Source organism: Zea mays, chromosome 4, assembly GCF_902167145.1.
Source record: "Zea mays cultivar B73 chromosome 4, Zm-B73-REFERENCE-NAM-5.0, whole genome shotgun sequence".
NCBI classification, from domain to species: domain Eukaryota; kingdom Viridiplantae; phylum Streptophyta; class Magnoliopsida; order Poales; family Poaceae; genus Zea; species Zea mays.
Genome location: NC_050099.1, coordinates 183,540,012 through 183,562,458, shown reverse-complemented (window position 1 = coordinate 183,562,458; position 22,447 = coordinate 183,540,012). Strand labels below are relative to the sequence as shown.

Here is a 22,447-nt window from a genome sequence, read left to right as displayed (position 1 = left end):
CTCGAATCTCTCGCTTCTCCAAAAACCCCAGTCGCAAGGGGGTGGAGCCGTGGAGGGAAGGGAAGGGTGTACAGCAGTGCCGTGGCCATGGACAAGGCGTGGCAGCGCAATCTTCATCTTATCGGCGGCGGCGGCGGCGGCGGGGAGAAGAAGGCGTGTCCTGCCGCGGCGCCCGCGCTGGGGCTGCAGAAGCATAAGTCGTGGTCACCGGACATCGAGCGCGACGAGGTGTGGGAGCGCCGGCGCCGGGACATGCGCCGCGGAGGCACGGCGCTGCGGCGCGCGCGGAGCGTCACGGACGACGACCTCGCCGAGCTCCGCGGGTGCATCGACCTGGGGTTCGGCTTCGAGCCCGCGGAGTCGGTGTGCGCGGCGTGCGGCTGCGCCGTGAGGAACCGCCTCCTGGACACGCTGCCCGCGCTCGACCTCTACTACGCCGTCCACGGCGGGGGCGGGGCATGCGAAGCGGAAGGGCCGAAGTGCTCGTGCGGCGCCGCGTCGGAGGCGTCCTCTGACGAGTCGCCGCTCGGCAGCCCCATGTCCATACTATCTCCAGGTAATCTCCCATATATACTATAGTACAGTACTTTCCCCCCCGCGAGGCTCCGTTCTAGGCAATCACACCCCTCTTGATCTGTCGATCCGATTATTGTTCTGATCTCTGACCCGTTCGTTCGTGCAGGCGACCCGCCGGAGACGGTGAAGATGCGGCTGAAGCAGTGGGCGCAGGTGGTTGCGATGTCCTTGCTGAGCCGCCGATGAGCTCTCGAGGACGTACGGCCGAGCCATGGCCGCCGCCGCCACCACCTTGCATTTGTGGCGTGGGGTGCGGGGAGAGAATCAATCATTCGAGATGCAGAACAGCAGAAGGAAGGAATCCCCGGTCGCTTCGAGAAGGAAAAAAAAAAGGAGAGGATTTCTGTTAGGGTTTGGTGTCCGCCGCCTGCCACCTTGCATTGCGGACCGCTAGCTAATCAAAGACGAAACACCATGCCTAATCACTTTGGTTAATAATTGTTAAAATCCTCTTGCTTCCCCTAGTTCATATTAGTTTCTCATGTCCATATTAGTTTCTCACCTCCTTTCAAGAGGTAGATTAATTTGATTCCTTTCAAAAAAAAAAAAGAATGCTTCATAGATCCTTCAGAGTTCCTTAACACTGGTTTTGCAGATCAAAGAAATTTCATGAAAACCGGCAAAAGAAATCGAGAATTGTTTAGTGAGGCGGGCCACAGGCTGTCTGGACGAATGGGAAAAGAGAGGACTCGGGCGTGTCTGGAGTCCGGCTGTCCGTTTCTGTCGTTTCGGCGCAGCGAAGCCGTCTTCTAGCTGCTACGGCGCTCGCTGCCCATGTCACGTTGAGCTACTGCCGAGTGCAACAGGGCAGGGGCCAGGGGTGTGGAGGTGCGGTGCGCACGGACGCATCACGTGCCCGTCCTCTTGGTTGAACTGCACTGTTGTCCGTCCCTGGTCCAGCAGCACAGCACCTGCCTAATAATCAACTACGTACTATACTAATCAAGGGCAGACAACGACGTGGTTACAGCGCTAACTAATGCGGCCTCGTCTTGCATAACTCAGAGCAACCTCGGGCCAGCGCTAATGGACTGGAGGAGGAGCGACGGTTCCTCTGCAGTCCGTACCCGAGGCGTACGGCGTCTTTCAGCCAGTGATGTCTGCGCCGTACCGGGATGCAGTGCAGCAGGGAGCAGGCGTCTTGAGGACCGGGACCGGTTCCATGAGCACCGTCAGATGCCTTCCGTTCCGTCCATGGTTCTTCCATGCGCCACACGGGGCCCACTGGATGGCCAACCGTTCTGACAGGTGCCTCCGACACTGCACGTGCCGAGAGGGCGAGTCCTGTTAATTGCGATTAGGACGGCCAGGCCACCCGAACCACCGCACGACCTCCCGGTCCCGGCCAAGCAGCCCACACGAGGTCGCAGGGGCCATGCGCATAGGTTTTGTAGCGTCGTATGATTGAAGGCACTCTTCTCGCTGTTTCCCTTCCAATCAAGCACAACAAATAGGCTGCTCTTTCCCTTGACCGGCGACGGCGAGCATCACTGACGACGCCCCCAGAATGGACTCGCCCAAAACAGCTTCAATAGTAAGTAATTATACAACAACAACGACAACGACAACTTAATACTCCTTTCTTAAGCAATGTCTATAAGCTTGGGCAGCGGACGTCAGCTGTTCTAAAGTCTACATCACAATTAAATTGGTTTTACAAAGCACAAGGAATGATGATACACATATAGTCACATGGTATCACACCAAACCAGAAAGCCTAAATAAGCAAAATGGAGCATAAGTACTCTACCTCAGTCAACAAACTGACCGGGCTGAATCTACATACAAATTTCTCTATTCGCGTGAACTCTCTTTCTTTTTTTTTTTTTTTTTTTGATGTAAAGGGCAAAAGCTTATAAAGTGACAATCACAGACAATCTATCTGCGCCTATAAGGCTTTGGATTAATGGCGGTGTGAACAAGGGCGACTCTGGCCACCGTGTGTCCATCTTCCCCCTACTATACACACTCCTCCTTCACGAGCGATACTGCTAGGTACAGGTCCACGAGCTTACCACAGACCTGCCAACGTCCTCCGCAGACAAATTCTCTTTATCGTGGGTCCGACTTGCCGTCTCATTCTCTCCAGGACCTGCAGCCAACAACCACCAAAGCATTGTTGACTTCCCTTTTTTCATTTGTTTTTGCAACCGTCAGAACATGAAATTCTGTACAAAACAAATAAATACTCCATAGATTTGAAGATTATACTGATCAGTCAATGGGGATAGAACAACCAACAACAAAATAAGGTAAAATAAAACTGGCCACGAATCTAATGGAATGTCGTATAGAGAAACAACTTGTTTGCTTTGCGCAACATCCAATGATTTTTCCCCATGCAAGTAAAAATTTAACTGTGAAACTTTACTATGCAGAAGGAAGCTGCAATTGTCCATCAATCTTTTTATCCTACACAAACATTTTTTTAGCTTCTGATGGTAAAACAGAGCTACATATTTTCTTGGTCGTCCTCAGTTTTCTCAGATCAACATAGGATCACAGACAGACACTGCAGCTATTCAAATAGCGGGAAGAGCTTGAGAAAAAAAAACATTGACAAAAACATAGGTAACCTGTAGTGGACACCACACAAGTTGCATACAGAAAAGCACAGACTGCATGGCGACACCAGTTGTGGAAGTTGGCCAATCCATTCAGAGAATTTTGAAATCATTTAACCAGCTTAAAAATGCTACCACACGTAGCCCCAGTTGTAGGAAAATACAATCAATCACATCCACATCCGTCCTGGACTTAATCATTTATCAATTTCTCTACAACTTTACTTCACATACAAGGTATTGCTTGAGTCAAATATATGGGCATGATAGACTGATAGTTTGAACGCAGAACTCTCTGGACATCAGTAGCTGCCAACCAGACAATAATATTGTATCATGCCAACAAGTCACATGACCACAAGTTTAGAGATCTTTCATTTTCTTCAATAATAATTGTTGAGGTTTCAAACCGTGCATTGCCAATCAAGTCAACAAAGGAGGAAAATTGATATGCATGATCATAGGGCTATAGTATATTCATGATGTGATGCTGTTAGGGTTGACTGTAATATACTTCATGACAAGGGAATCTACACATTATAGAATTCCTTTTGTAGAAAACAACTTCCTACACATCAACAAAGTTCGCTGCTAGTACTAAATTGAAAGAGTCTAGTCTATAGCTTGTAACCAGAGCAAAAGTATCTTCTTCAAAATGGGAAGCAATTACCTCATTCTTTTGCTTCTCCAGCATTTCGACCTGCATATTTGAGAAGAAATCGGTTAGCAATAAATAGCAGCAGTTATGAAGAATGTGATCTAACAACACATAGAAAATAGTCAGACGAGAGGCTGAGTAGAAAATGCGATCGAACAACACATAGAACATAGTCAGACAAGAGTCAGACATAAGGTTCTCTAGTATCCCAAATGGTCTCAAATTCAAGTAAAGGTATTAATTAAACTATTTGAATTTCACAATCGTGAACCAAAAAAATAAAAAAAATGCAAACATCATATGAGCATACCTGTTTTTTTGCAACTCATCGTTCAACTCTTTAAGTTTTGCCACCTCAGCTTCCAACTCCATCATATACGCCTGCCGAACATTACAAAGTACAAATATGTCTACTTAAAATCGCTAGCAGTTTAGAAGCGTTAGAGAAAGGAGACTAGATTCATTCAGAAATAGGTTTCACTTTAGATTCCTTCAAGAGAAAGAGAGAGAGAGATTTATAGACATAATTGATAAGTTCATATGCTTATACCAATGTAGCATAACTATACACACTACTAAAGTACTAAGGCATATATTCTAATTTGTTTGAAGCAAATCTGATGTATTTTTTTTTTTTGAAAGGAAGCGGCAAAAGACTTGCCTCTTCAATATATTAGAAGAGAAATAGATAACAGACTTCAGAAGACGGAGCAAAAGAAAAAAATGAAAGGAAGAAAAAAAAACAAATACTAACTCAATCTAACATACACTGCAACTCCCAATTTGATCTTTCACCAATTGCGTAACCTGGATAGCAGATCTTTGAAGTCCCTGAAAGATTCTGTTATTTCTTTCCAACCATATATTCCACCAAAAGGAGATGATGAGTCCATCGAAAATCTTCTTTGACTCCTTGCAGCAACGGTTCCGTAATCTCTTCCACCAATCATACAACGAGCCGAGGTTAGGAACGCCACTTAGAAATGACAGATTGGCCCAAGATAGGATCATGTTCCAAACCTCTACAGAAAACGGGCAGTCTTTGCCTAAATGAGGCATACTTTCTTGTGATAAGTTGCAAAGACAACAAATTGGATTGCAAGGCCATCCCCGCTTTTGTAGGTTGTCCGCAGTCAGAATTCTGTTATGCAACATGGTCCACGCGAAAAAACGACATTTTGGCTCAATTCTCGCTTTCCAGATAGGAGAAATTTTGATTTTACAAAAATTCATTGCGAACTGAATTTTGTATGCACTACTTGAACTATAACTCCCATCCGTCGTCCACCTCCATAAAATAGTATCGTCGAGATCATTTAGTTCATGAGTGCTGTTGATACCTTGCCAGAGGGAAATGAATTCTTTTATCTCATCCTCATGTGTGTAAGGAGAACAAAAGTGCATCCAACGATTGTTTGTAAGGGCTTGGCACACTGAGATATTTTTCCTCTTTGCTTTCTTGAATAAGGTTGGCGCAATGTTCTTTGGGGCCTGACCCTGAATCCAGCTTGATCTCCAGAAATCAGCCATTTTGCCATCACCAATTGTTACAATCGTAGATGCATTAAATAGATCGACATCTGCTTTATCACAAGGTAATTGCAACCCAGTCCATGCTTTGTCTCTATTCGTCCATCGTAGCCATAGCCATCTAAGCCTTAACGCTCTTGCAAAGCGCTCTAGATCGAGTATGCCAAGACCTCCCTTATTCTTTGGCAAACAAGTTGTAGCCCAATTTATCAGGCAATGACCCCCACTACATGAATCCAAATTTTCTCCTTTCCAAAGGAAGTTCCTTCTTATCTTGTCGATCCTTTTAAGTAACCATTTCTGAGCTGGGAAAACAGTTAGAAGATAAATCGGTTGCGCTGTCAACACAGATTTAACCAAGGTTTCCCTTCCTGCCTTTGAAAGAAGCCTACCTTTCCACCCAGCAAGCCTTTTATTTATTTTCTCAATTAGAGGTTGAAACTCTATTCTTTTAATATTCCTGAAGTGAAGCGGTAGCCCGAGATACTTGCCAGGGAAGTTAGAGTACTTGCCTGGAAAAACTTCCATTAAATTTGACCATAAAGATTCAGGGTAACGTATTGGGAAAATCTCTGTTTTCTCAAAATTGATTTTTAGACCTGAACACCATTCGAAAGCTTCTAGAATTCTTTTTAGAACTTTGAGATCTAGTTTGTCTGCTCTAACAAACACCCCCGCATCGTCTGCATAAAGAGAACAACGAAACTTTGCCCCATTGGGTAATACCTGGCCCAGTAGCCCCTCATGAGCTGCCCTTTCAATCATTCGTTGTAGGGGATCCATTGCGAGGATGAAGAGAAAAGGCGATAGTGGGTCCCCCTGACGCACCCCTCTCATGTGCTTGATTTCTTTGGTTTGCTGACCATTAATGATGATTTTGGATGAAGATGATCCAAGGATGGTAGCAATCCAATCTCTCCATTTTTGGGTGAAGCCTAGGGCTTTTAAGACGTCTAGAAGATATGCCCAATTAAGAGAGTCAAAAGCTTTTGATATGTCTAGCTTGACAAATAGGGCTGCTTGTTTGCTCTTGTGAAGTTTTTTAATCACTTTCTGGACGTAGAGGAAATTATCATGAATTGATCGCTTTTGAATGAAGGCATTTTGGGTAGTGGAGACAATTTCATTCATACGCGGCGCCAGCCTTGTTGCCATTATTTTGGTTATAATCTTCATACAACTATTGATAAGGCTGATTGGTCTAAATAGATCCATCCTGTCAGGGTTCTCCCTTTTTGGTAGAAGAACAATATTTGCCTCATTGACCAAATGCAAATTTTTGCATTTATGATGATAAAAATCATTGATCGCTTTGGAAAGGTCTTCTCTAATCACCTCAAAACATTCCTTGTAGAAAAGCCCTATAAAACCATCAGGTCCAGGCGCTTTCTCTGAATGCATGCCCATAACCGCATTCCTAATCTCATCATCATTGATCATGGTGTCCAACTCGGATAACTCAAAAGGCGAGTAGCCTAGATTTTCCCAACGAACAACACTAGTCCTCCCGCCTCTAGTGCCAAGGATCTCTAGGAAATGTCTATGAGCCTCTTGTAGCTTATCTTCCTGACTAGTTAACAGGCAGTCTCCACAATTCAAGGATCGGATAAAATTTTTTCTTTTTCTGTGATTGGCCATCAAAAGAAAAAATTTTGTGTTTGCATCACCCAACCGCACCCAGGTCTGTCTGGAATGTTGTCTAGCAATAGATAATTGGATGCCTGCAAGGCCAAGAATTTTGATTTTTAGCCTTCTCCTGAAGTCCAGTTCGTCACTAGAAAGTGTTCTATTTTCCTGTGCCTTTTCCAGCATGGTAAGGACAATCTTAATGATAGCCAATTGCACTTTGATGTTACCGACCGTGCGTCGTCTCCAAGCTTTAAGAGCTTTGGCCGTGCGGATCATTTTAACATGTAACCGAAGAATGGCATCAGAGGAGTTAACTGTGGTCGCCCAAGCTTGTTGTACTACATCTTTGAACCCGTCAATGTGAACCCAGTAAGATTCAAAACGGAACCCCTTATAGAAAATACAAGGAGAGTGGCCCTGCATTAATAACGGAGAGTGGTCTGAAGTCATGGAACACAATGCCTGCAAATTAGCCGCTGGATAGAGCCCATGCCACTCAGTAGTTGCCATCAATCTATCAATCCTAGACATCGTAGGATCATCCTGTTCATTTGACCAAGTGAACTTTTTACCAATAAGGTCCAGTTCTAGGAGCTGTAGAGCGTCAATAGTTTGGTTGAACTTCCTCATTACTCTTTTGTTGATTGCTCCCTTATTTTTTTCCCTCACTCTCCTTATCATGTTGAAGTCTCCTAAAATCAGCCATTCAGGTTTCATCAGGTTAGAGATGGAACACAACTCAGATAGAAAACACATTTTTTCGTTCTCCTGCTGGGGGCCATAAACAGCCGTGAGGTCCCAAACCACATCCTCCAATCTAGAGCTCACTCGAACTGATAATGAGTAGGTTGAAGCGTAAGTAACTGGAGTAATATCAAAAAAGTCCTCATCACAAGCAATAAGAATTCCACCCGATGCTCCAATAGAGGGCAAGTGCGCAGTCTGCTTGGCAAGTTTGTAACCCACAGTGTCCTTTAATAAATCGTTAGTCCAGTTCATAATTTTTGTCTCTTGAAGACAAACTAAAGTTGCGTGCGTAGAAAGAATTGTTTGCCTCACACTTTCTCGCTTAGCGGGATCATTCAGACCTCTCACATTCCAAGAAAAAATACAGCAATTTGTATTCATTGGATAGTAACCATTTCTCCACTTGAATAGACATTGCCACATAAAGGCGGTAACATAATTAACATCTGATGCCGACTAGCAGCCATGATCACCATCAATATTGAAGAACAGAAACACATGACCCACAACACACAATTTAGTTTCAGCCATAAAATAGAACGATACAGATGAGTGGGGGTCGAGATCCAACAGGACCACCAAATGTCAAGCAGCAGCCAAAAGTCTGGCAAAAGAGGCTGCGGCACACCATGCTCTACCCCTAGACAAGAGGAAAGTAGGAACAACTTCAGACACATAATATAAAAACTGGAAACCACTGATAACTCCAACACGATGAGCATCTCATATTCCCGAAGCAGCCTTGATTATGGGAGCCTTAAGTGGCGCCACTTTGCAGCCCCTGAGCTTGCTCCCTTTCTTCCCCTTCCCTTGATTTGCCAGCTCCATAATTGCCTCCATCTGATCCTTGCTGAGAGGCCTTGAGAAAAGGCCTTCAATCTGTTCAAAAGAGTTTACATGGTTATTGGAGGTCGACGCACTTGAACCTTGATATTGTATGGCTGCAGAATTATTTAACTTGGCAATGAGAATTTCCTGTGCTTTGGAAATGGCGTCACGGCTACCCCCCACGTTTAATCTTTGTTTTGCTGCCAGTCTGCTACTCGAGCGTTTACCAGGTGTGCCAGCATTTATAGTTACATTAGCATCTAGATTATCTGACCCCCCTAGAACTGGTGATTTGGCAAGTGTGTTGCTGTTCGGAGGGGACAGGATGAGGGGCGGCTCTGGTGTGTTTGTGATTGATTCAATGAAAATCTGCAACCTATCATTTGAGTTCAGCTGATTTTCTAGTGACCGAGGGGTGGAATGTGTTGATGATTCGTGGCCAATAGGTGGAACCTCATTACTAGGTAAAAAGCATTGTCGATCTTCATTAGTAACAACATTCCTTTGACTGTTTGGTTCAGAATTGGAAAAATTGGACTCGACTTGCACATTCTGGATACATAAATTTCCTTGGATTGTTTCATTTGCAAGATGGCTACCACTAATAATAGAGACTGGAGCAGAATCTGTCCCCCTAGTCGACCATGAATGGATTAAAGCATTAACAGAATTTGATGCAATTGGGACAGATACCTTGGGATGTGCAGAACATTGGTATTCCTCCATAGCTTGAGTGCCAAGATCCATACCTCCCAGTGAAATGGAATTTTCAGCAGAGATGCGCCCTTTAGAAACATCTGTAGGCCAGATAGCAGTGATGACAGGATCTGCAAAAGAGACCTTTTTGTTCTTTATCTTGGGAATCCAGCGCCCTGGCTGCCCCATCCCCATCCCCCTACGCCGGAAAGGAGTGGATGGCCTGTATCTTCCACTCGAGCTGTAGCAGTCCTCCACACCACCACGGCATCGCGAGGAACGCGCCCACCCAGAGAGGCTACGCTGTCGACGAGTGTCCTGATGCCTATGCTGGTGAAAATCTTCATCATCATCATGGTCCCAGTCCCGACGCATGGTCTCCCTGCCTCTGAACTCCACTGAACGCTCCCGCTTTTCACCAGCAGAGTCAGACACACCATAGCTCCACACGAACTCTCTGCGAGGCTTCCGATTCATAGGCCCACCCCTAGTGTTCCTCCCATGAATGAGGCAGAGATCCTCAACCACTTCAATATGGTTGCGAAGCGTGTACACATGGCCTTTTTTCAGATCTGTCGGTTCAGCATGGTGAGCACCCACAAGAGGCAGAGGGGTGCTTATAGGTGGTAATTCAGAGTCGGGTTCAGACACCGTTAGCCACACCTCCTTAGGGATTTCACAGGGGTCAGAGCACCATGCCCAAAGGTCAAAAGAACGGGTACGCTCTCTACGCCTAGAGCGCTCCTGAACATAATGAATAGTGCAGCTCCTGCCTAAGGCCCTTGATGCCACCTCCTCACCCCAGCAGTGAACAGGAATCCCTTCCACCCGGACCTTAACTCTAAACTCCCAACTGGTCTTTCTAGCATAGCTCTCTTCTGACCAGTCACCGAAATGAAACTCACGCCCACGATAAGAAACTGATCTTCTATCAATAGCCCATTGCTTGGTTCTTGCATCAGGAAAGATAATGAAAAACTGTTCTGGGAAATGTTTGACAAGTTGATACTGACCATGGCAGAGATTGAACTTCTCTCTCAGCATGTCTCCTGCCACAATGGTGTCAACCTCATGGCTATTTCCATCGAATGAGCACACCACCGCCTTGCTGATGAGATCATCCCTGCGACGACGGATTGAACCAGTCGCCGAAATTGCACAGAAGGCGCGCGACGGTCTTGCCCTTGGGTCACCTGGGTAGCGAGCCTCCATGTTCTGGCCCTCCTGAGCTGCACGGAGGTAGGATTTGTTGTGTTGAACTGGAGAAAAGTTGAGCACAGGTTCAGGGGCCTGTTTCTGCTCCTTAAGAAGAGAGTTGAGTTGTCGCTGGTGCTGTTGGCGCCTGGAGTTGACATTGCTGGTGTACTGCATTGAATGCTGCACTGGTTCAGGTTGGGGAGGAGTTGAATTGTGCCTGCTTCTGTAGTAAATTCCTGGGCATGCCCTAGCCCTATGGCCAAAATGTAGGCACTGCCAGCATCGAGTAGGCTCCGAGCAACGAAAAGCGAAGTGATCTGGCGAGAGGCAGTTGTAGCATTTACCCTGAAGCTTTGTCTTGAAGGTGCTGGTACCTTTCGTGTCATGTTGCTGCTGAGACGGAGATCTCTTAAGATTTTCAACAGTCTTGCGCCACCAGAATTTAGGCCTCACCACACTCCATCCACCTTCTTCCAGTACCGGGGCGTCAGCCTTGTGCTGACCGGAATGAAGTCGGCCGTAACTTCTCAGGTCATGTCCGCCGTCCACAGCCAGCTGATGTGAAGTAGCATTGCTCGCATTGAAATTGAAATCAACTTCATTGCAGTCAGGCGCCGGCGAGCTGCCCACTGCCCATTTCCTCTTCTCTGAGACCGGGATTCGGGCCGGTGCCAACAGATCTACAGGATCTCCGATTGAAGATGTCTCTGAATAAAACTTTCTTGTAGATTTTGGCGCTGAAGCTGACGCAGCAAGCAGAGACGTGCCATCAGCAGTTGCGGCATGCTTCTGCAGATCCAAATCTGACGGAACTTTGTCTCTGCGGGACTGAAAAACATGGGGCAAAGCATCCTTGATCTGCTCCTGCAAGCAAAAATCCCCCTTTGTAGGGCTTACCGTGAGGGGGAAACTATGGGAGTTCCCCTCCCCAGCTTCCAAACCAGATGTTGAGGCGATTGTGAGGACGGGGGTGGCTGCAGCGGCGATGCCGCCGGAGGATGGGGCTGGAGCTGGAGCTGGAGCTGGAGCTGGAGCGGTGGGCAGAACTGCGGGGCGGGATATCTGGCGAGTGGCGGCAGAGGAAGATCGGCGGCCCAAGGCGAGCGAGCGGCGGCGGAGCGCCGCACGGGAGCGCGAGCGCATTCTAAACCCTAAGGCCCTAGCTCAGCAAATCTGATGTAAATGAATTGTCATGGACTCTCGGTGAAATTTTCTCCACGCCATTCTTGCGAAATACTCAACATGATGAGGAAAAACAAAACATAAACATTATACTTACACCATTACACGTTCAGTATATATAACTAGTAAGCAGGAAACATGACGATTTAGAATAGCCAGCATCGACAAATTACTTACAAATAGAAACATTACCTGTTTCCTCCCACGCGACCTCGCGGCCAACTCCCGGTTCTTGATCATCCGGCGTTGCCTCCTCTCAACCACCTTCTCCACAGCTGGTGGCTTCCTTCCCCTCAAACCAGCACAAAAAAACGTACGACACCGGTGATGGCGACAGATGCGACAAGTCGTCTCCTTCCATCTTCCCGAACCCGCTTGCCGTCACCGGCCGCGGCGATACCGCCGGGGCCTCAAGAACACCTCCCTGCTGCTGACTGAGAGCCCCCGACACAAACCCATTCCCGAATTGGAGCGGAGGCACTAAGGGAGCAAACACATTGCCATGTGGAAACAGCATTGGCGGTTGCAGATGAGGTGGTGGGCAACCCGGCGCTGGTGGTACGGGCGCCGCCGCCATCATGTCCTCCCTCACCACGCCGGCGCGGACGAGGAACTCCTCCAGCATGATCTCCCCGAGCGTCGGCTGCCGTTGGGCCGGTGGGGCGGCGCCACAGCCTCGTCGGAGGGTCCTCCACCGTTGCACACGAGGTCACGCTAGACCTCGTCGACGGTCTTCTGGCTGAGCGTGCAGGGGAGGGTGAGCGAGCCCTGGCACTGGACGTACGGCGCCCGCGCGGCATGGTCCGCAGCTGTGACGCTGTGTGTCTCCTCCGCCGACCAGATGTTGCGGAGGAGCTCGTCCATGTTCATGGATCCGAAGTCCTTGGTGGCCCCACCGAGCGAGCTCTGGAACTCGTCGAACGTGAGCGAGTAGACCGACCCCTACCGCGCCAGCGGGAGCGGCGTCATCGGCGACAGGTGCTCCGGCCCCGGATGCTGCTGCCGCCTCCCGCTTCCAGCCGGGAAATTCATCCATGCTTCACGTAGCCCACCAAACTCGACCCAATTGACATTTCGAAAGAGCCCTCGGTAGTCGGTACACCCAGGCCCAGAGGCCGAACGGAGCCGCCAATCAGGTGAGCTCAGAGCAGGGGTTAGACTGAATATGGTGGCTTAGCGACAGGAGGTAGCAGAATTAGCAAAAGAAATTCGGCGTATCAAGAGGAATTTGGTGGGGTGACCTGAGGCGCGAGGTGCACGACGAGCGTTGTTGGTGTATGCCTGACTTGCCTGTATGGTCGCGGGTGTGCGGGAGGGAAAGTCAGGCCGTGGCGGCTTGGCGAGGGGAATGGATGGATATGTGTCGCCACCAAGGAGTCGTGTGGGGGAGTTTAAAACGTCGCCAGGCTCGAGGTCGCACATGGTGTTGGGTTTGGGTGCGTGCTGGGTCATAAAAGCTGAAAGGGAATTAGGCTTACACCTATTTCCTAAATGATTTTGGTGGTTGAATTGTCCAACACAAATAATTAGACTAGCTAGTTTGCTCTAGTCTATAAGTTATACATGTGCCAAAGGTTCACACTTGGCCAATAAAAAGACTAAGAATTGGGTTCAACAAAGAGAGCAAGGGATAACCGAAGGCAGCGCTGGTCTGGCGCACCGGACTGTCCGGTGTGCCACCGGACAGTGTCCGGTGCACCACCACACAGTGTCCGGTGCACCAGGGAACTCCAAGCCAAACTTCGCACCTTCGGGAATTTTCAGAGGCGCTTCGCTATAATTCACCGGACTGTCCGGTGCACCACCAGACACTGTCCGGTGCTCCAGAGGAGAGCGACTCTGAACTCGCCAGCTTCGGGAATCCGCTCCGCTATAATTCACCGGACATGTCCGGTGCACACCGGACTGTCCGGTGAGCCAGCGGAGCAACGGCTACTTCGCGCCAACGGTCGTCTGCAACGCATTAAATACGCGCCAGCGTGCGCAGAGGAGCAGAGCACGCGCGGGTGGCACACCGGACAGTCTACAGGACTTGTCCGGTGCACCACCGGACAGCCAAGCGGGTCCACACGTCAGAGCTCCAACGGTCGGAACCCAACGACCTGGTGACATGGCTGGCGCACCGGACAGTGTCCGGTGGCGCACCGGACTGTCCGGTGCGCCATGCGACAGCAGCCTCCACCAAACGACTAGTTTGGTGGTTGGGGTTATAAATACTCCCAACCACCCCACATTCAAGTCATCCAAGTTTTACACCTTCCAACTACTTACAAGAGCTCTAGCATTCAATTCTAGACACACTCAAGTGATCAAATCCTCTCCCAATTCCGCACAAAGCCCTAGTGACTAGTGAGAGAGATTTGTTGTGTTCATTTGAGCTCTTGCGCTTGGATTGCTTTCTTCTTTCTCATTCTTTCTTGTAATCAAAACTCAATTGTAACCAAGGCAAGAGACACCAATTGTGTGGTGGTCCTTGCGGGGAAGTTTTTGTTCTCGGTTGATTTGAGAAGAGAAAGCTCACTCGGTCCGAGGGACCGTTTGAGAGAGGGAAGGGGTTGAAAAAGACCCGGCCTTTGTGGCCTCCTCAACAGGGAGTAGGTTTGCGAGAACCGAACCTCGGTAAAACAAATCCGCGTGTCACACTCTTCATTTGCTTGCGATTTGTTTTGCACCCTCTCGCGGACTCGATTATATTTCTAACGTTAACCCGGCTTGTAGTTGTGATTAATTTTGTAAATTTCAGTCTCGCCCTATTCACCCCCCTCTAGGCGACTTTCAATTGGTATCAAAGCCCGGTGCTTCATTAGAGCCTAACCGCTCGAAGTGATGTCGGGAGAACACGCCAAGAAGGAGATGGAGACCGGCGACAAGCCCACTACAAGCCACGGGAAGGCTTCATCGGAAGAGTCCTGCAAAAAGGGGAAGGGGAAAGAGAAGAAAGCCTCTTCCCACAAGTCGCATCGGAGTGGCGACAAGAAAAAGAAGATGAGGAAGGTGGTCTACTACGAGACCGATACTTCATCACCTTCCACCTCCGGCTCCGACGCGCCCTCCGTAACTTCTAAGCGCCATGAGCGCAAGAAGTTTAGTAAGATCCCCTTACACTATCCTCGCACTTCTAGACATACTCCATTACTTTCTGTTCCATTAGGCAAACCGCCAACCTTTGACGGTGAAGATTATGCTAGGTGGAGTGATTTAATGAAATTTCATCTAACCTCACTCCACAAAAGTATATGGAATGTTGTTGAGTTTGGAGCACAGGTACCATCCGTAGGGAATGAGGATTATGATGAGGACGAGGTGGCCCAAATCGAGCACTTCAACTCCCAAGCCACAACCATACTCCTCGCTTCTCTAAGTAGGGAGGAGTACAACAAGGTGCAAGGATTAAAGAGCGCCAAGGAAGTTTGGGACGTGCTCAAGACCGCGCACGAGGGTGATGAACTAACCAAGATCACTAAGCGGGAAACGATCGAGGGGGAGCTCGGTCGCTTCCGTCTTCGCCAAGGGGAGGAGCCTCAAGACATGTACAACCGGCTCAAAACCTTAGTGAATCAAGTGCGCAACCTCGGGAGCAAGAAATGGGTGATCACGAGGTGGTTAAGGTTATTTTAAGATCACTTATTTTCCTTAACCCTACTCAAGTCCAATTAATTCGTGGCAATCCTAGATACACACTAATGACTCCCGAGGAAGTAATCGGGAATTTTGTGAGCTTTGAGTTTATGATTAAAGGCTCAAGGAAGATCAACGAGCTTGACGGCCCCTCCACGTCTGAAGCACAACCGGTCGCATTTAAGGCGACGGAGAAGAAGAACGAGGAGTCTACACCAAGTAGAACACCCATCGACGCCTCCAAGCTCGACAACGAGGAAATGGCGCTTGTCATCAAAAGCTTCCGCCAAATCCTCAAGCAAAGGAGGGGGAAAGACTACAAACCCCGCTCCAAGAAGGTTTGCTACAAGTGTGGTAAGCCCGGTCACTTTATAGCAAAATGTCCTATTTCTAGTGACAGTGACAGGGGCGACGACAAGAAGGGGAGAAGAAAGGAGAAGAAGAAATACTACAAGAAGAACGGCGGCGATGCCCATGTTTGTCGCGAGTGGGACTCCGACGAAAGCTCTAGCGACTCCTCCAACGACGAGGACGCCGCCAACATCGCCGTCACCAAGGGACTTCTCTTCCCCAACGTCGGCCACAAGTGCCTCATGGCAAAGGACGACAAAAAGAAGAAGGTTAAATCCAAATCCTCCACTAGATATGAGTCTTCTAGCGATGATAATGCTAGTGATGAGGAAGATAATTTGCGTACACTTTTTGCCAACCTAAACATGCAACAAAAGGAAAAATTAAATGAATTGATTAGTGGTATACATGAGAAGGATGATCTCTTGGACTCCCAAGATGACTTCCTTATTAAAGAAAACAAGAAGCATGTTAAGGTTAAAAATGCTTACGCTCTAGAAGTAGAAAAGTGTGAAAAACTATCTAGTGAGCTAAGCACTTGCCATGAGACTATAGACAACCTTAAAAATGAAAATACTAATTTGTTAGCTAAGGTTGATTCACATGTTTGTGATGTTTCAATTCCCAATCTTAGAAATGATAATGATGATTTGCTTGCTAGGATTGAAGAATTGAACATTTCTCTTGCTAGCCTTAGAAATGAAAATGAAAAATTGCTTGCTAAGGCTAAAGATTTTGATGTTTGCAATGCTACCATTTCCAACCTTAGAAGTAAAAATGATATATTGCATGCTAAGGTTGTAGAATTAAAATCTTGCAAACCATCTACATCTACCATTGAGCACACTTCTATTTGTACTAGATGTAGAGATGTTGATATTAATGCTATTCATGATCACATGGCTTTAATTAAACAACAAAATGATCATATAGCAAAATTAGATGCTAAAATTGCCGAGCATGAACTTGAAAATGAAAAATTTAAATTTGCTCGTAGTATGCTTTATAGTGGGAGACGCCCTGGCATCAAGGATGGCATTGGCTTCCAAAAGGGGGACAATGTCAAACTTAATGCCCCTCCTAAGAAATTGTCTAATTTTGTTAAGGGCAAGACTCCCATGCCTCAAGATAACGAGGGTTACATTTTATACCTTGCCGGTTATCCCGAGAGCAAAATTAGGAGAATTCATTCTAGGAAGTCTCACTCTGGCACTAACCATGCTTTTATGTATAAGGGTGAGACATCTAGTTCTAGGCAACCAACCCGTGCTAAGTTGCCTAAGAAGAAAACTCCTAGCAAAATAGGGAGAAAGCATCAGACATAAGTAAAATACATCACATCTACTAACTCAAACGTTGATTCACTATAGAACACTATCTTTCTTTCTTGTCTTTTACCATGTCCATATTCAGTCATTTGCTCTCGGATTCCTAGCAATTTATGAAATGTAGTTCTATAGCATTCTATGGAAAGAAATGTATGTGGAGAAACATATTCTAGGTGTTTACATAACATTAGAACCTGTAAAGTATCCCCTCACTTCCATTTCCCCTATCGTGGCCTCTCCTAATTGGTTTGCCGTCGCAACGCACGGGCACTCACCTAGTTGCATGCTAAGGTTGTAGAATTAAGCGGATGCATTGAAGCCAACTTGTGTCATTCGAGACCTTGTTCAAAGGTATCTGAATCTTCAGTCTTGAACAGCGAATCAGTTACTTCTGTTGTATAGTTAGGTATCCTGATATTATGCGAATGAATTTGATTGTGTAGTTCTTAAATTAGTCACACACATGGTCGTAGAAGGTAAGACATTCAAGTCAGGTGTATTGGATTAAGTTTTATAGGTGTGGGTGGTAATAGTCGTGACTGCCATTTAGTAAATATGCTAAAAATCATTTGTTCCAGTGCAACTTGTTCATGATTTTTGGTACATGTTTTCTTTCATACGACTTATCTCCTCCCTCTGCAAAATAGGGAGAAAGCATCAGACATAAGTAAAATACATCACATCTACTAACTCAAACGTTGATTCACTATAGAACACTATCTTTCTTTCTTGTCTTTTACCATGTCCATATTCAGTCATTTGCTCTCGGATTCCTAGCAATTTATGAAATGTAGTTCTCCCTTGCGGAATGTAGTTCTACTACTACTCTATAAGTCTGTAAGGAGGGCGTCCACAGGTGGCTCCGCCCGACGCCCCCTCTCCCCGCAAGCCCGAGATTGTCGGCGTTCTCGCCCCCACGATTTGGCCTGCCTACCCCCAGGATTGCCGGCGTTCTCCCCCCTCCCCGCCGTGTCGCGCGATGTCAGCCATGATTCCAGCGTCCGCCTGCGCGATGTCTACAAACTTGCTCTGCAGATGTCCCTCCTGCCCATCCCGCCCATCGTCATCCATCCCCTGCCCCCGCCGCAGACGACCTTCCTCGGCCACAAGCAGGAGGCTTCTATAGGCGGGCACGCAGGGGGAGCTGTGGCCCATGAGTTCCTTGTGCCCCCGCCCTCCCCCACGCCCGCGTAACGAACCAGGTACCTAGCCCCCGCCATTTCCCCACCCCCATTCCCGCGGATCTCGCCCTCAACTGCGCCAACCGCGCACGGATGCGGCCCCCTCCCACGCTAGCGCAACGAATCAGGCACCCAGCCCCCGCCGTTTCCCCGCCACCTCGCCTCGCCTCGCCGCTTTCGTGACCCGACCATCATATTCCAGCGTGCGACTATGTCACCAGGCTGGAGGCAGCCAGGAAAGCTGTCGAGCTCGGCGGCGGCGACGTGGGCCCTTTGCGCTCAAGCCAGGGCCCTTGCCGCTCACGCGCCCTGCCCTCATCTCTGCTCCAGCCAGGGCCCTTGCCGCTCACATGCCCTGCCCTCATCTCTGCTCCAGCCAGGGCCCTCGCCATGCCCCCACACACCCCCAAAGAAGTATGGGGTGTCCGAGTGGTTCATCTGAAATCAAGTTTATATCTACAAACAGAGCTATTCATCTTGAACCTATTAAGGTTTGATTTGCTTGTCCCACTTCTACAATTGTACCCTTCCCTTTGTACATAATTTCTATATGATTTTTAATGAGATTAAATAACACTGTACTAGCATGCTGTTGAAAACATTACTGCTAAACGTATGACAGGCTGACTGCTGTTCTAAGAGCTTATTGATAGATGACAAATCTTTTTCCCATAGAGATGTAGGTCGCTTTTAATATTGATCTGTTTAGCATGGAGCAGAACAGGCCTCTTTGAGTATTCAAGTTCATCTGGTCTTAGAAATGATTGTATGATCAGGTTGGCAGAGCTCCAAAACCTTTGAAATGAAGGCTGATTTTAGTAAGCTAAAAGTACACAAGAAAAACAGTATCGTGTCATGTCATCAGTGGACGAATTTCAAACCCAGCCTTACCAGTATAATTGTGACACCATGTTTAATCTATATGGCAATACTGAGTCTCAAAAGTTCTGGAATATATCTAATGTCTGTTGGATGAATTTCTTGCAGGATAGCTGGTACTCCAATGTACTTTATCTTGGGAATGAGGATGAAGTTCCAATTCTAACTATGACGTGAGTTTTCATTGTATTCATGAAGTCCCACCCCACCCCCATCCACCCTACTGAATGACAGTTGAATGTAACTTTTTGAAGGGTGTCCGAAATGTGTTTTCCCTGCAATGTGATTCTTAACTAATTTTCCTCTGGTCTGTGCAGGTGCCCCGCATCAGATATTGAGAGGTATAAATCTGGTGAGCTGCGTTTAGCACCTTCATCTCTAATCTTGGTTTGCTATTTTTGTATGTAGAATAATTCTCCAAGCATTTTGAGAAATATGGGGCAATAGCTGATTCTGTAATTATGTAGGACAAGCATACTAATATGCCTCACGGATTTAAATTTGTTACATTTTTTGATCCATCTGTTATAGACAAGGTTTAGGAGGAAGATCACGTCATGGATGGCAGAATAGTAGGGCTTTTAATTTAGATCGATTGTAACATGGGACCTAAGTTTCTAGCTCCACAAACCTCTGCAATTTAGTTGACATTTAGCCCAAGGACGTCCTCGGCCACCGGCGCAGGCCCATGTCGCCCAAGGCGAGCCCCAGGAAGCACCCCAGCGCCGGCACCAAGGACGAGTTCTGGGTGTGGCATCTGCCGGCCGACCAGAAGACACGTCCGAGCTTGGGCGGTGTTGTGCAAGCGTGTGCGTGAGGCAAGCTGGCGAGGTGCTATTGGGGCTGAGATTGTGCCTTGGACCAAATTATTGTTTTTCAGTCTGCTGTTACGGTGAGATGAGATGCAGAGTGTCGCCGCCGTCGGTCTCCGGCTCCTGCGGAAGAAGCTCAGCAGACCCCTACGGTGTCCCAGAATTCGGGTGGCGGGACATTCGCCGGTACAAGCAGTTCCGGTCAGTCGACACGAACATTTCTACCGGCGACGACTCCGCTCTTGGCCAGAGACTGAAGTGAGTTTCCATTGATCGGTTACTACTACTACCTCCGTTGCAAATCAAATACATTTCGTACTGTAAAAGATTAGATATATACTAATAATCATTGCCTTTACGAGAAGAGGATGTAGAAAAAAAAAGATAACTGAAGTTAAATAGTCTAACTCTAAAATATGTACTTATTTTAGAACAAATTGGGAGTACTACTGATCTGTTGGTGCAAGCTACATTTGACTGTACAAATAATATGCACACAGATAATAGATTAGAACAAGAGACCAACATAAAGGGTACTATCCATAACATCAACAGCAAAAAGCCTCAAACGAAAAGGGTACTATCCATAACCACTGGGGAAGAGTTCAAAGGCACCGAATATTTCTGTCTCCTGGCTATGAGTAGGATTACATTTATACGGTATCCAAAATAATTTGTAGTCAGCATTTATTGGACAGATGCACAAAAGAAAAGACAGCCAAACTCTTGGTTACTGAAAATCATTGCTGCAATAGCTCGAGTACTCAGCAATCCGAAGGAAAAAAATACTTGCAGGTCCTTGTACAATAGAACCAGAATCATTCAAAGGCAAGAAAGTAAATTATTTTTACTATTATTCATACAGCACGACACACTGTAAGTCCAGTTTCAACTTCTGTTTTTAACCTAAAAACTTGCGTCCTGTAATCTTCTCGGACTCATATAGAATATGATTGATAAGACCCCTTGCAGCACTGCACAGCAGGAAACAATTTCATAAGGTATGCTCCAACCATGATAAATTATTGGAAGATAAGACGGTAAAATTGAAAGCAAAAGTAAAAATTTACACAGGGCAGTCACTTACTCGTCCTTCATTTTCTATATCTTCTCTGGATCAGTTTCATGCATGTTTTTCTTGAATTGTTGTCTCACCATGGCGACTAAAAGTTCTGTATTGTGTTTCTGGTTTACAAAAGGCTGGTTCAGTCTATTATTAAAAAAATCACAACTTCATGGTGGAGAGCAATGGTAAATTTTCAGATAAAAATATGCATACCTGATGGCCAATATACTTCGCCCTCTGTAAGCATTCACGATATAACTACATCATGAAAAAGGAGAGAACAATAAACAGAAAAAATGTTTTTCTCCAGCATCGACTATGATTTTGTTTTGTTTCATTCATGACAATTTTTAATAAAAGTAACAAAAAACTAGGCTACAGGGTGCATATTAGATGTGTCTTCTGGAAAAGCTGAAGCTAGAATTTAGGGTAACTGATGCAAATGAATGAAGCCTGATGACTGACTATTCATTAATAGTACAACAGTACAAGTTGATTTGAAAGTTGGCCGCGACCCATAATACCAAGGAGACCACAGCAAAAAGCAAAAGGTGCAAAAGAAACGTTACCCTGAGCACATTATCAGCAAGTTCTGGAGGCAATGCTTTCTGGAGTGAAGGTATCTCCTTTAATGTTGTGGTAATAACTGAAAAGGTATAAGAAATTGCTTTCATCAATAATATGCACACAGACAATAGATTAGAACAAGAGACCAACATAATAATAAAATGTGGCCAGAAAACTTCGGTGCAATGATGTTTAAATTGCGCCAGTAAAGCGGTAAAAATACATGTTTTTTTGCAGGAAGTGGTAAAACATATTACAAGAAGATGACAGGAAAGAATATAAAACTCACCAGTTGACGTACAAATAAAACTTATTTATCAACAAATTGAAAGAACTAGAATTCTGCTGAGTTGTTGTCTGTTTGACTTGGCATATTGATGGAATGAATGATCGTTGCTACCTGTAAAAAAACAGGGCGCTGCTCTGGAAGCTCTCCTTGGTTGACCTAGCAGGCTTCTCCCACCAGCATAATAGGCTGCCGTTCTGGATCAATACCTACTACTCCTGCATGATGAACGTAAGCTGCCCCTAATAACTGAGGCATCCTCTTGCTTCTCACCTCAGCATCCATGATTGATCCATAGCTTTATACCTCACGTCCAGTTATCGCACGAGTATTCATCATCAAAGTTCTCATCTGTATTTTATGTGCAGTTACAGGGGAAAGGACATCATCCAGTTATTCAAATGGAGATGAAATTCAAAACTATAAGGATCTTGTCCCATGAAAGACTACAAATGAGGTTTAATTTCATTAGATCATTAGATTGTATCTTTTGCATTCCTTTGGCATGTATGGCTGGGCTGGCCATGTCGGGATTTTCAATTTTTGGTCACTACACATGAAACCATTTTGGACACTAATCAGTAGCTAGCTACAAAAATTGTTTATGTTTTTTTTGGCCAAACATGCATGCCTGAACTATCGTATCTAACAATTTGTCAAAGAAAGTCTTAGCTTTTCTATGGATTAAATCTCATTTACTCTTTTGGGCTAAGCTAATACTAAATTCTACGGTGTTTAGTTTCAGCGTAAAG

General features: G+C 46.4%; 1 protein-coding gene, 1 long non-coding RNA gene and 2 pseudogenes across 3 annotated transcripts; 2 read left to right on the top strand and 2 right to left on the bottom strand.

Moving 5' to 3' along the window:
- Positions 1-998, top strand: LOC100276390 (uncharacterized). Its single transcript, NM_001150195.1, is given in 2 exon segments — positions 1-556; positions 683-998. Coding segments are annotated over 2 exon segments (549 nt in total). The 5' UTR covers positions 1-87; the 3' UTR covers positions 763-998.
- Positions 999-3,245: 2,247 nt separating this feature from the next.
- LOC100194287 (bZIP transcription factor pseudogene) lies at positions 3,246-12,914 on the bottom strand (annotated as a pseudogene). The gene is made up of 4 exons (NR_159704.1): positions 11,800-12,914; positions 4,109-4,179; positions 3,811-3,840; positions 3,246-3,449 (listed from the first exon to the last, which is right to left on the bottom strand). The product of NR_159704.1 is annotated as a bZIP transcription factor pseudogene (transcript).
- A 5,606-nt stretch (positions 12,915-18,520) lies between these two features.
- LOC103654229 (uncharacterized) lies at positions 18,521-19,342 on the top strand. The gene is made up of 3 exons (XR_565978.3): positions 18,521-18,576; positions 19,073-19,137; positions 19,282-19,342. It is a non-coding gene; the product is annotated as an uncharacterized lncRNA (long non-coding RNA).
- Positions 19,343-20,340: 998 nt separating this feature from the next.
- LOC103655743 (uncharacterized) lies at positions 20,341-21,980 on the bottom strand (annotated as a pseudogene).
- Positions 21,981-22,447: the final 467 nt, after the last annotated feature.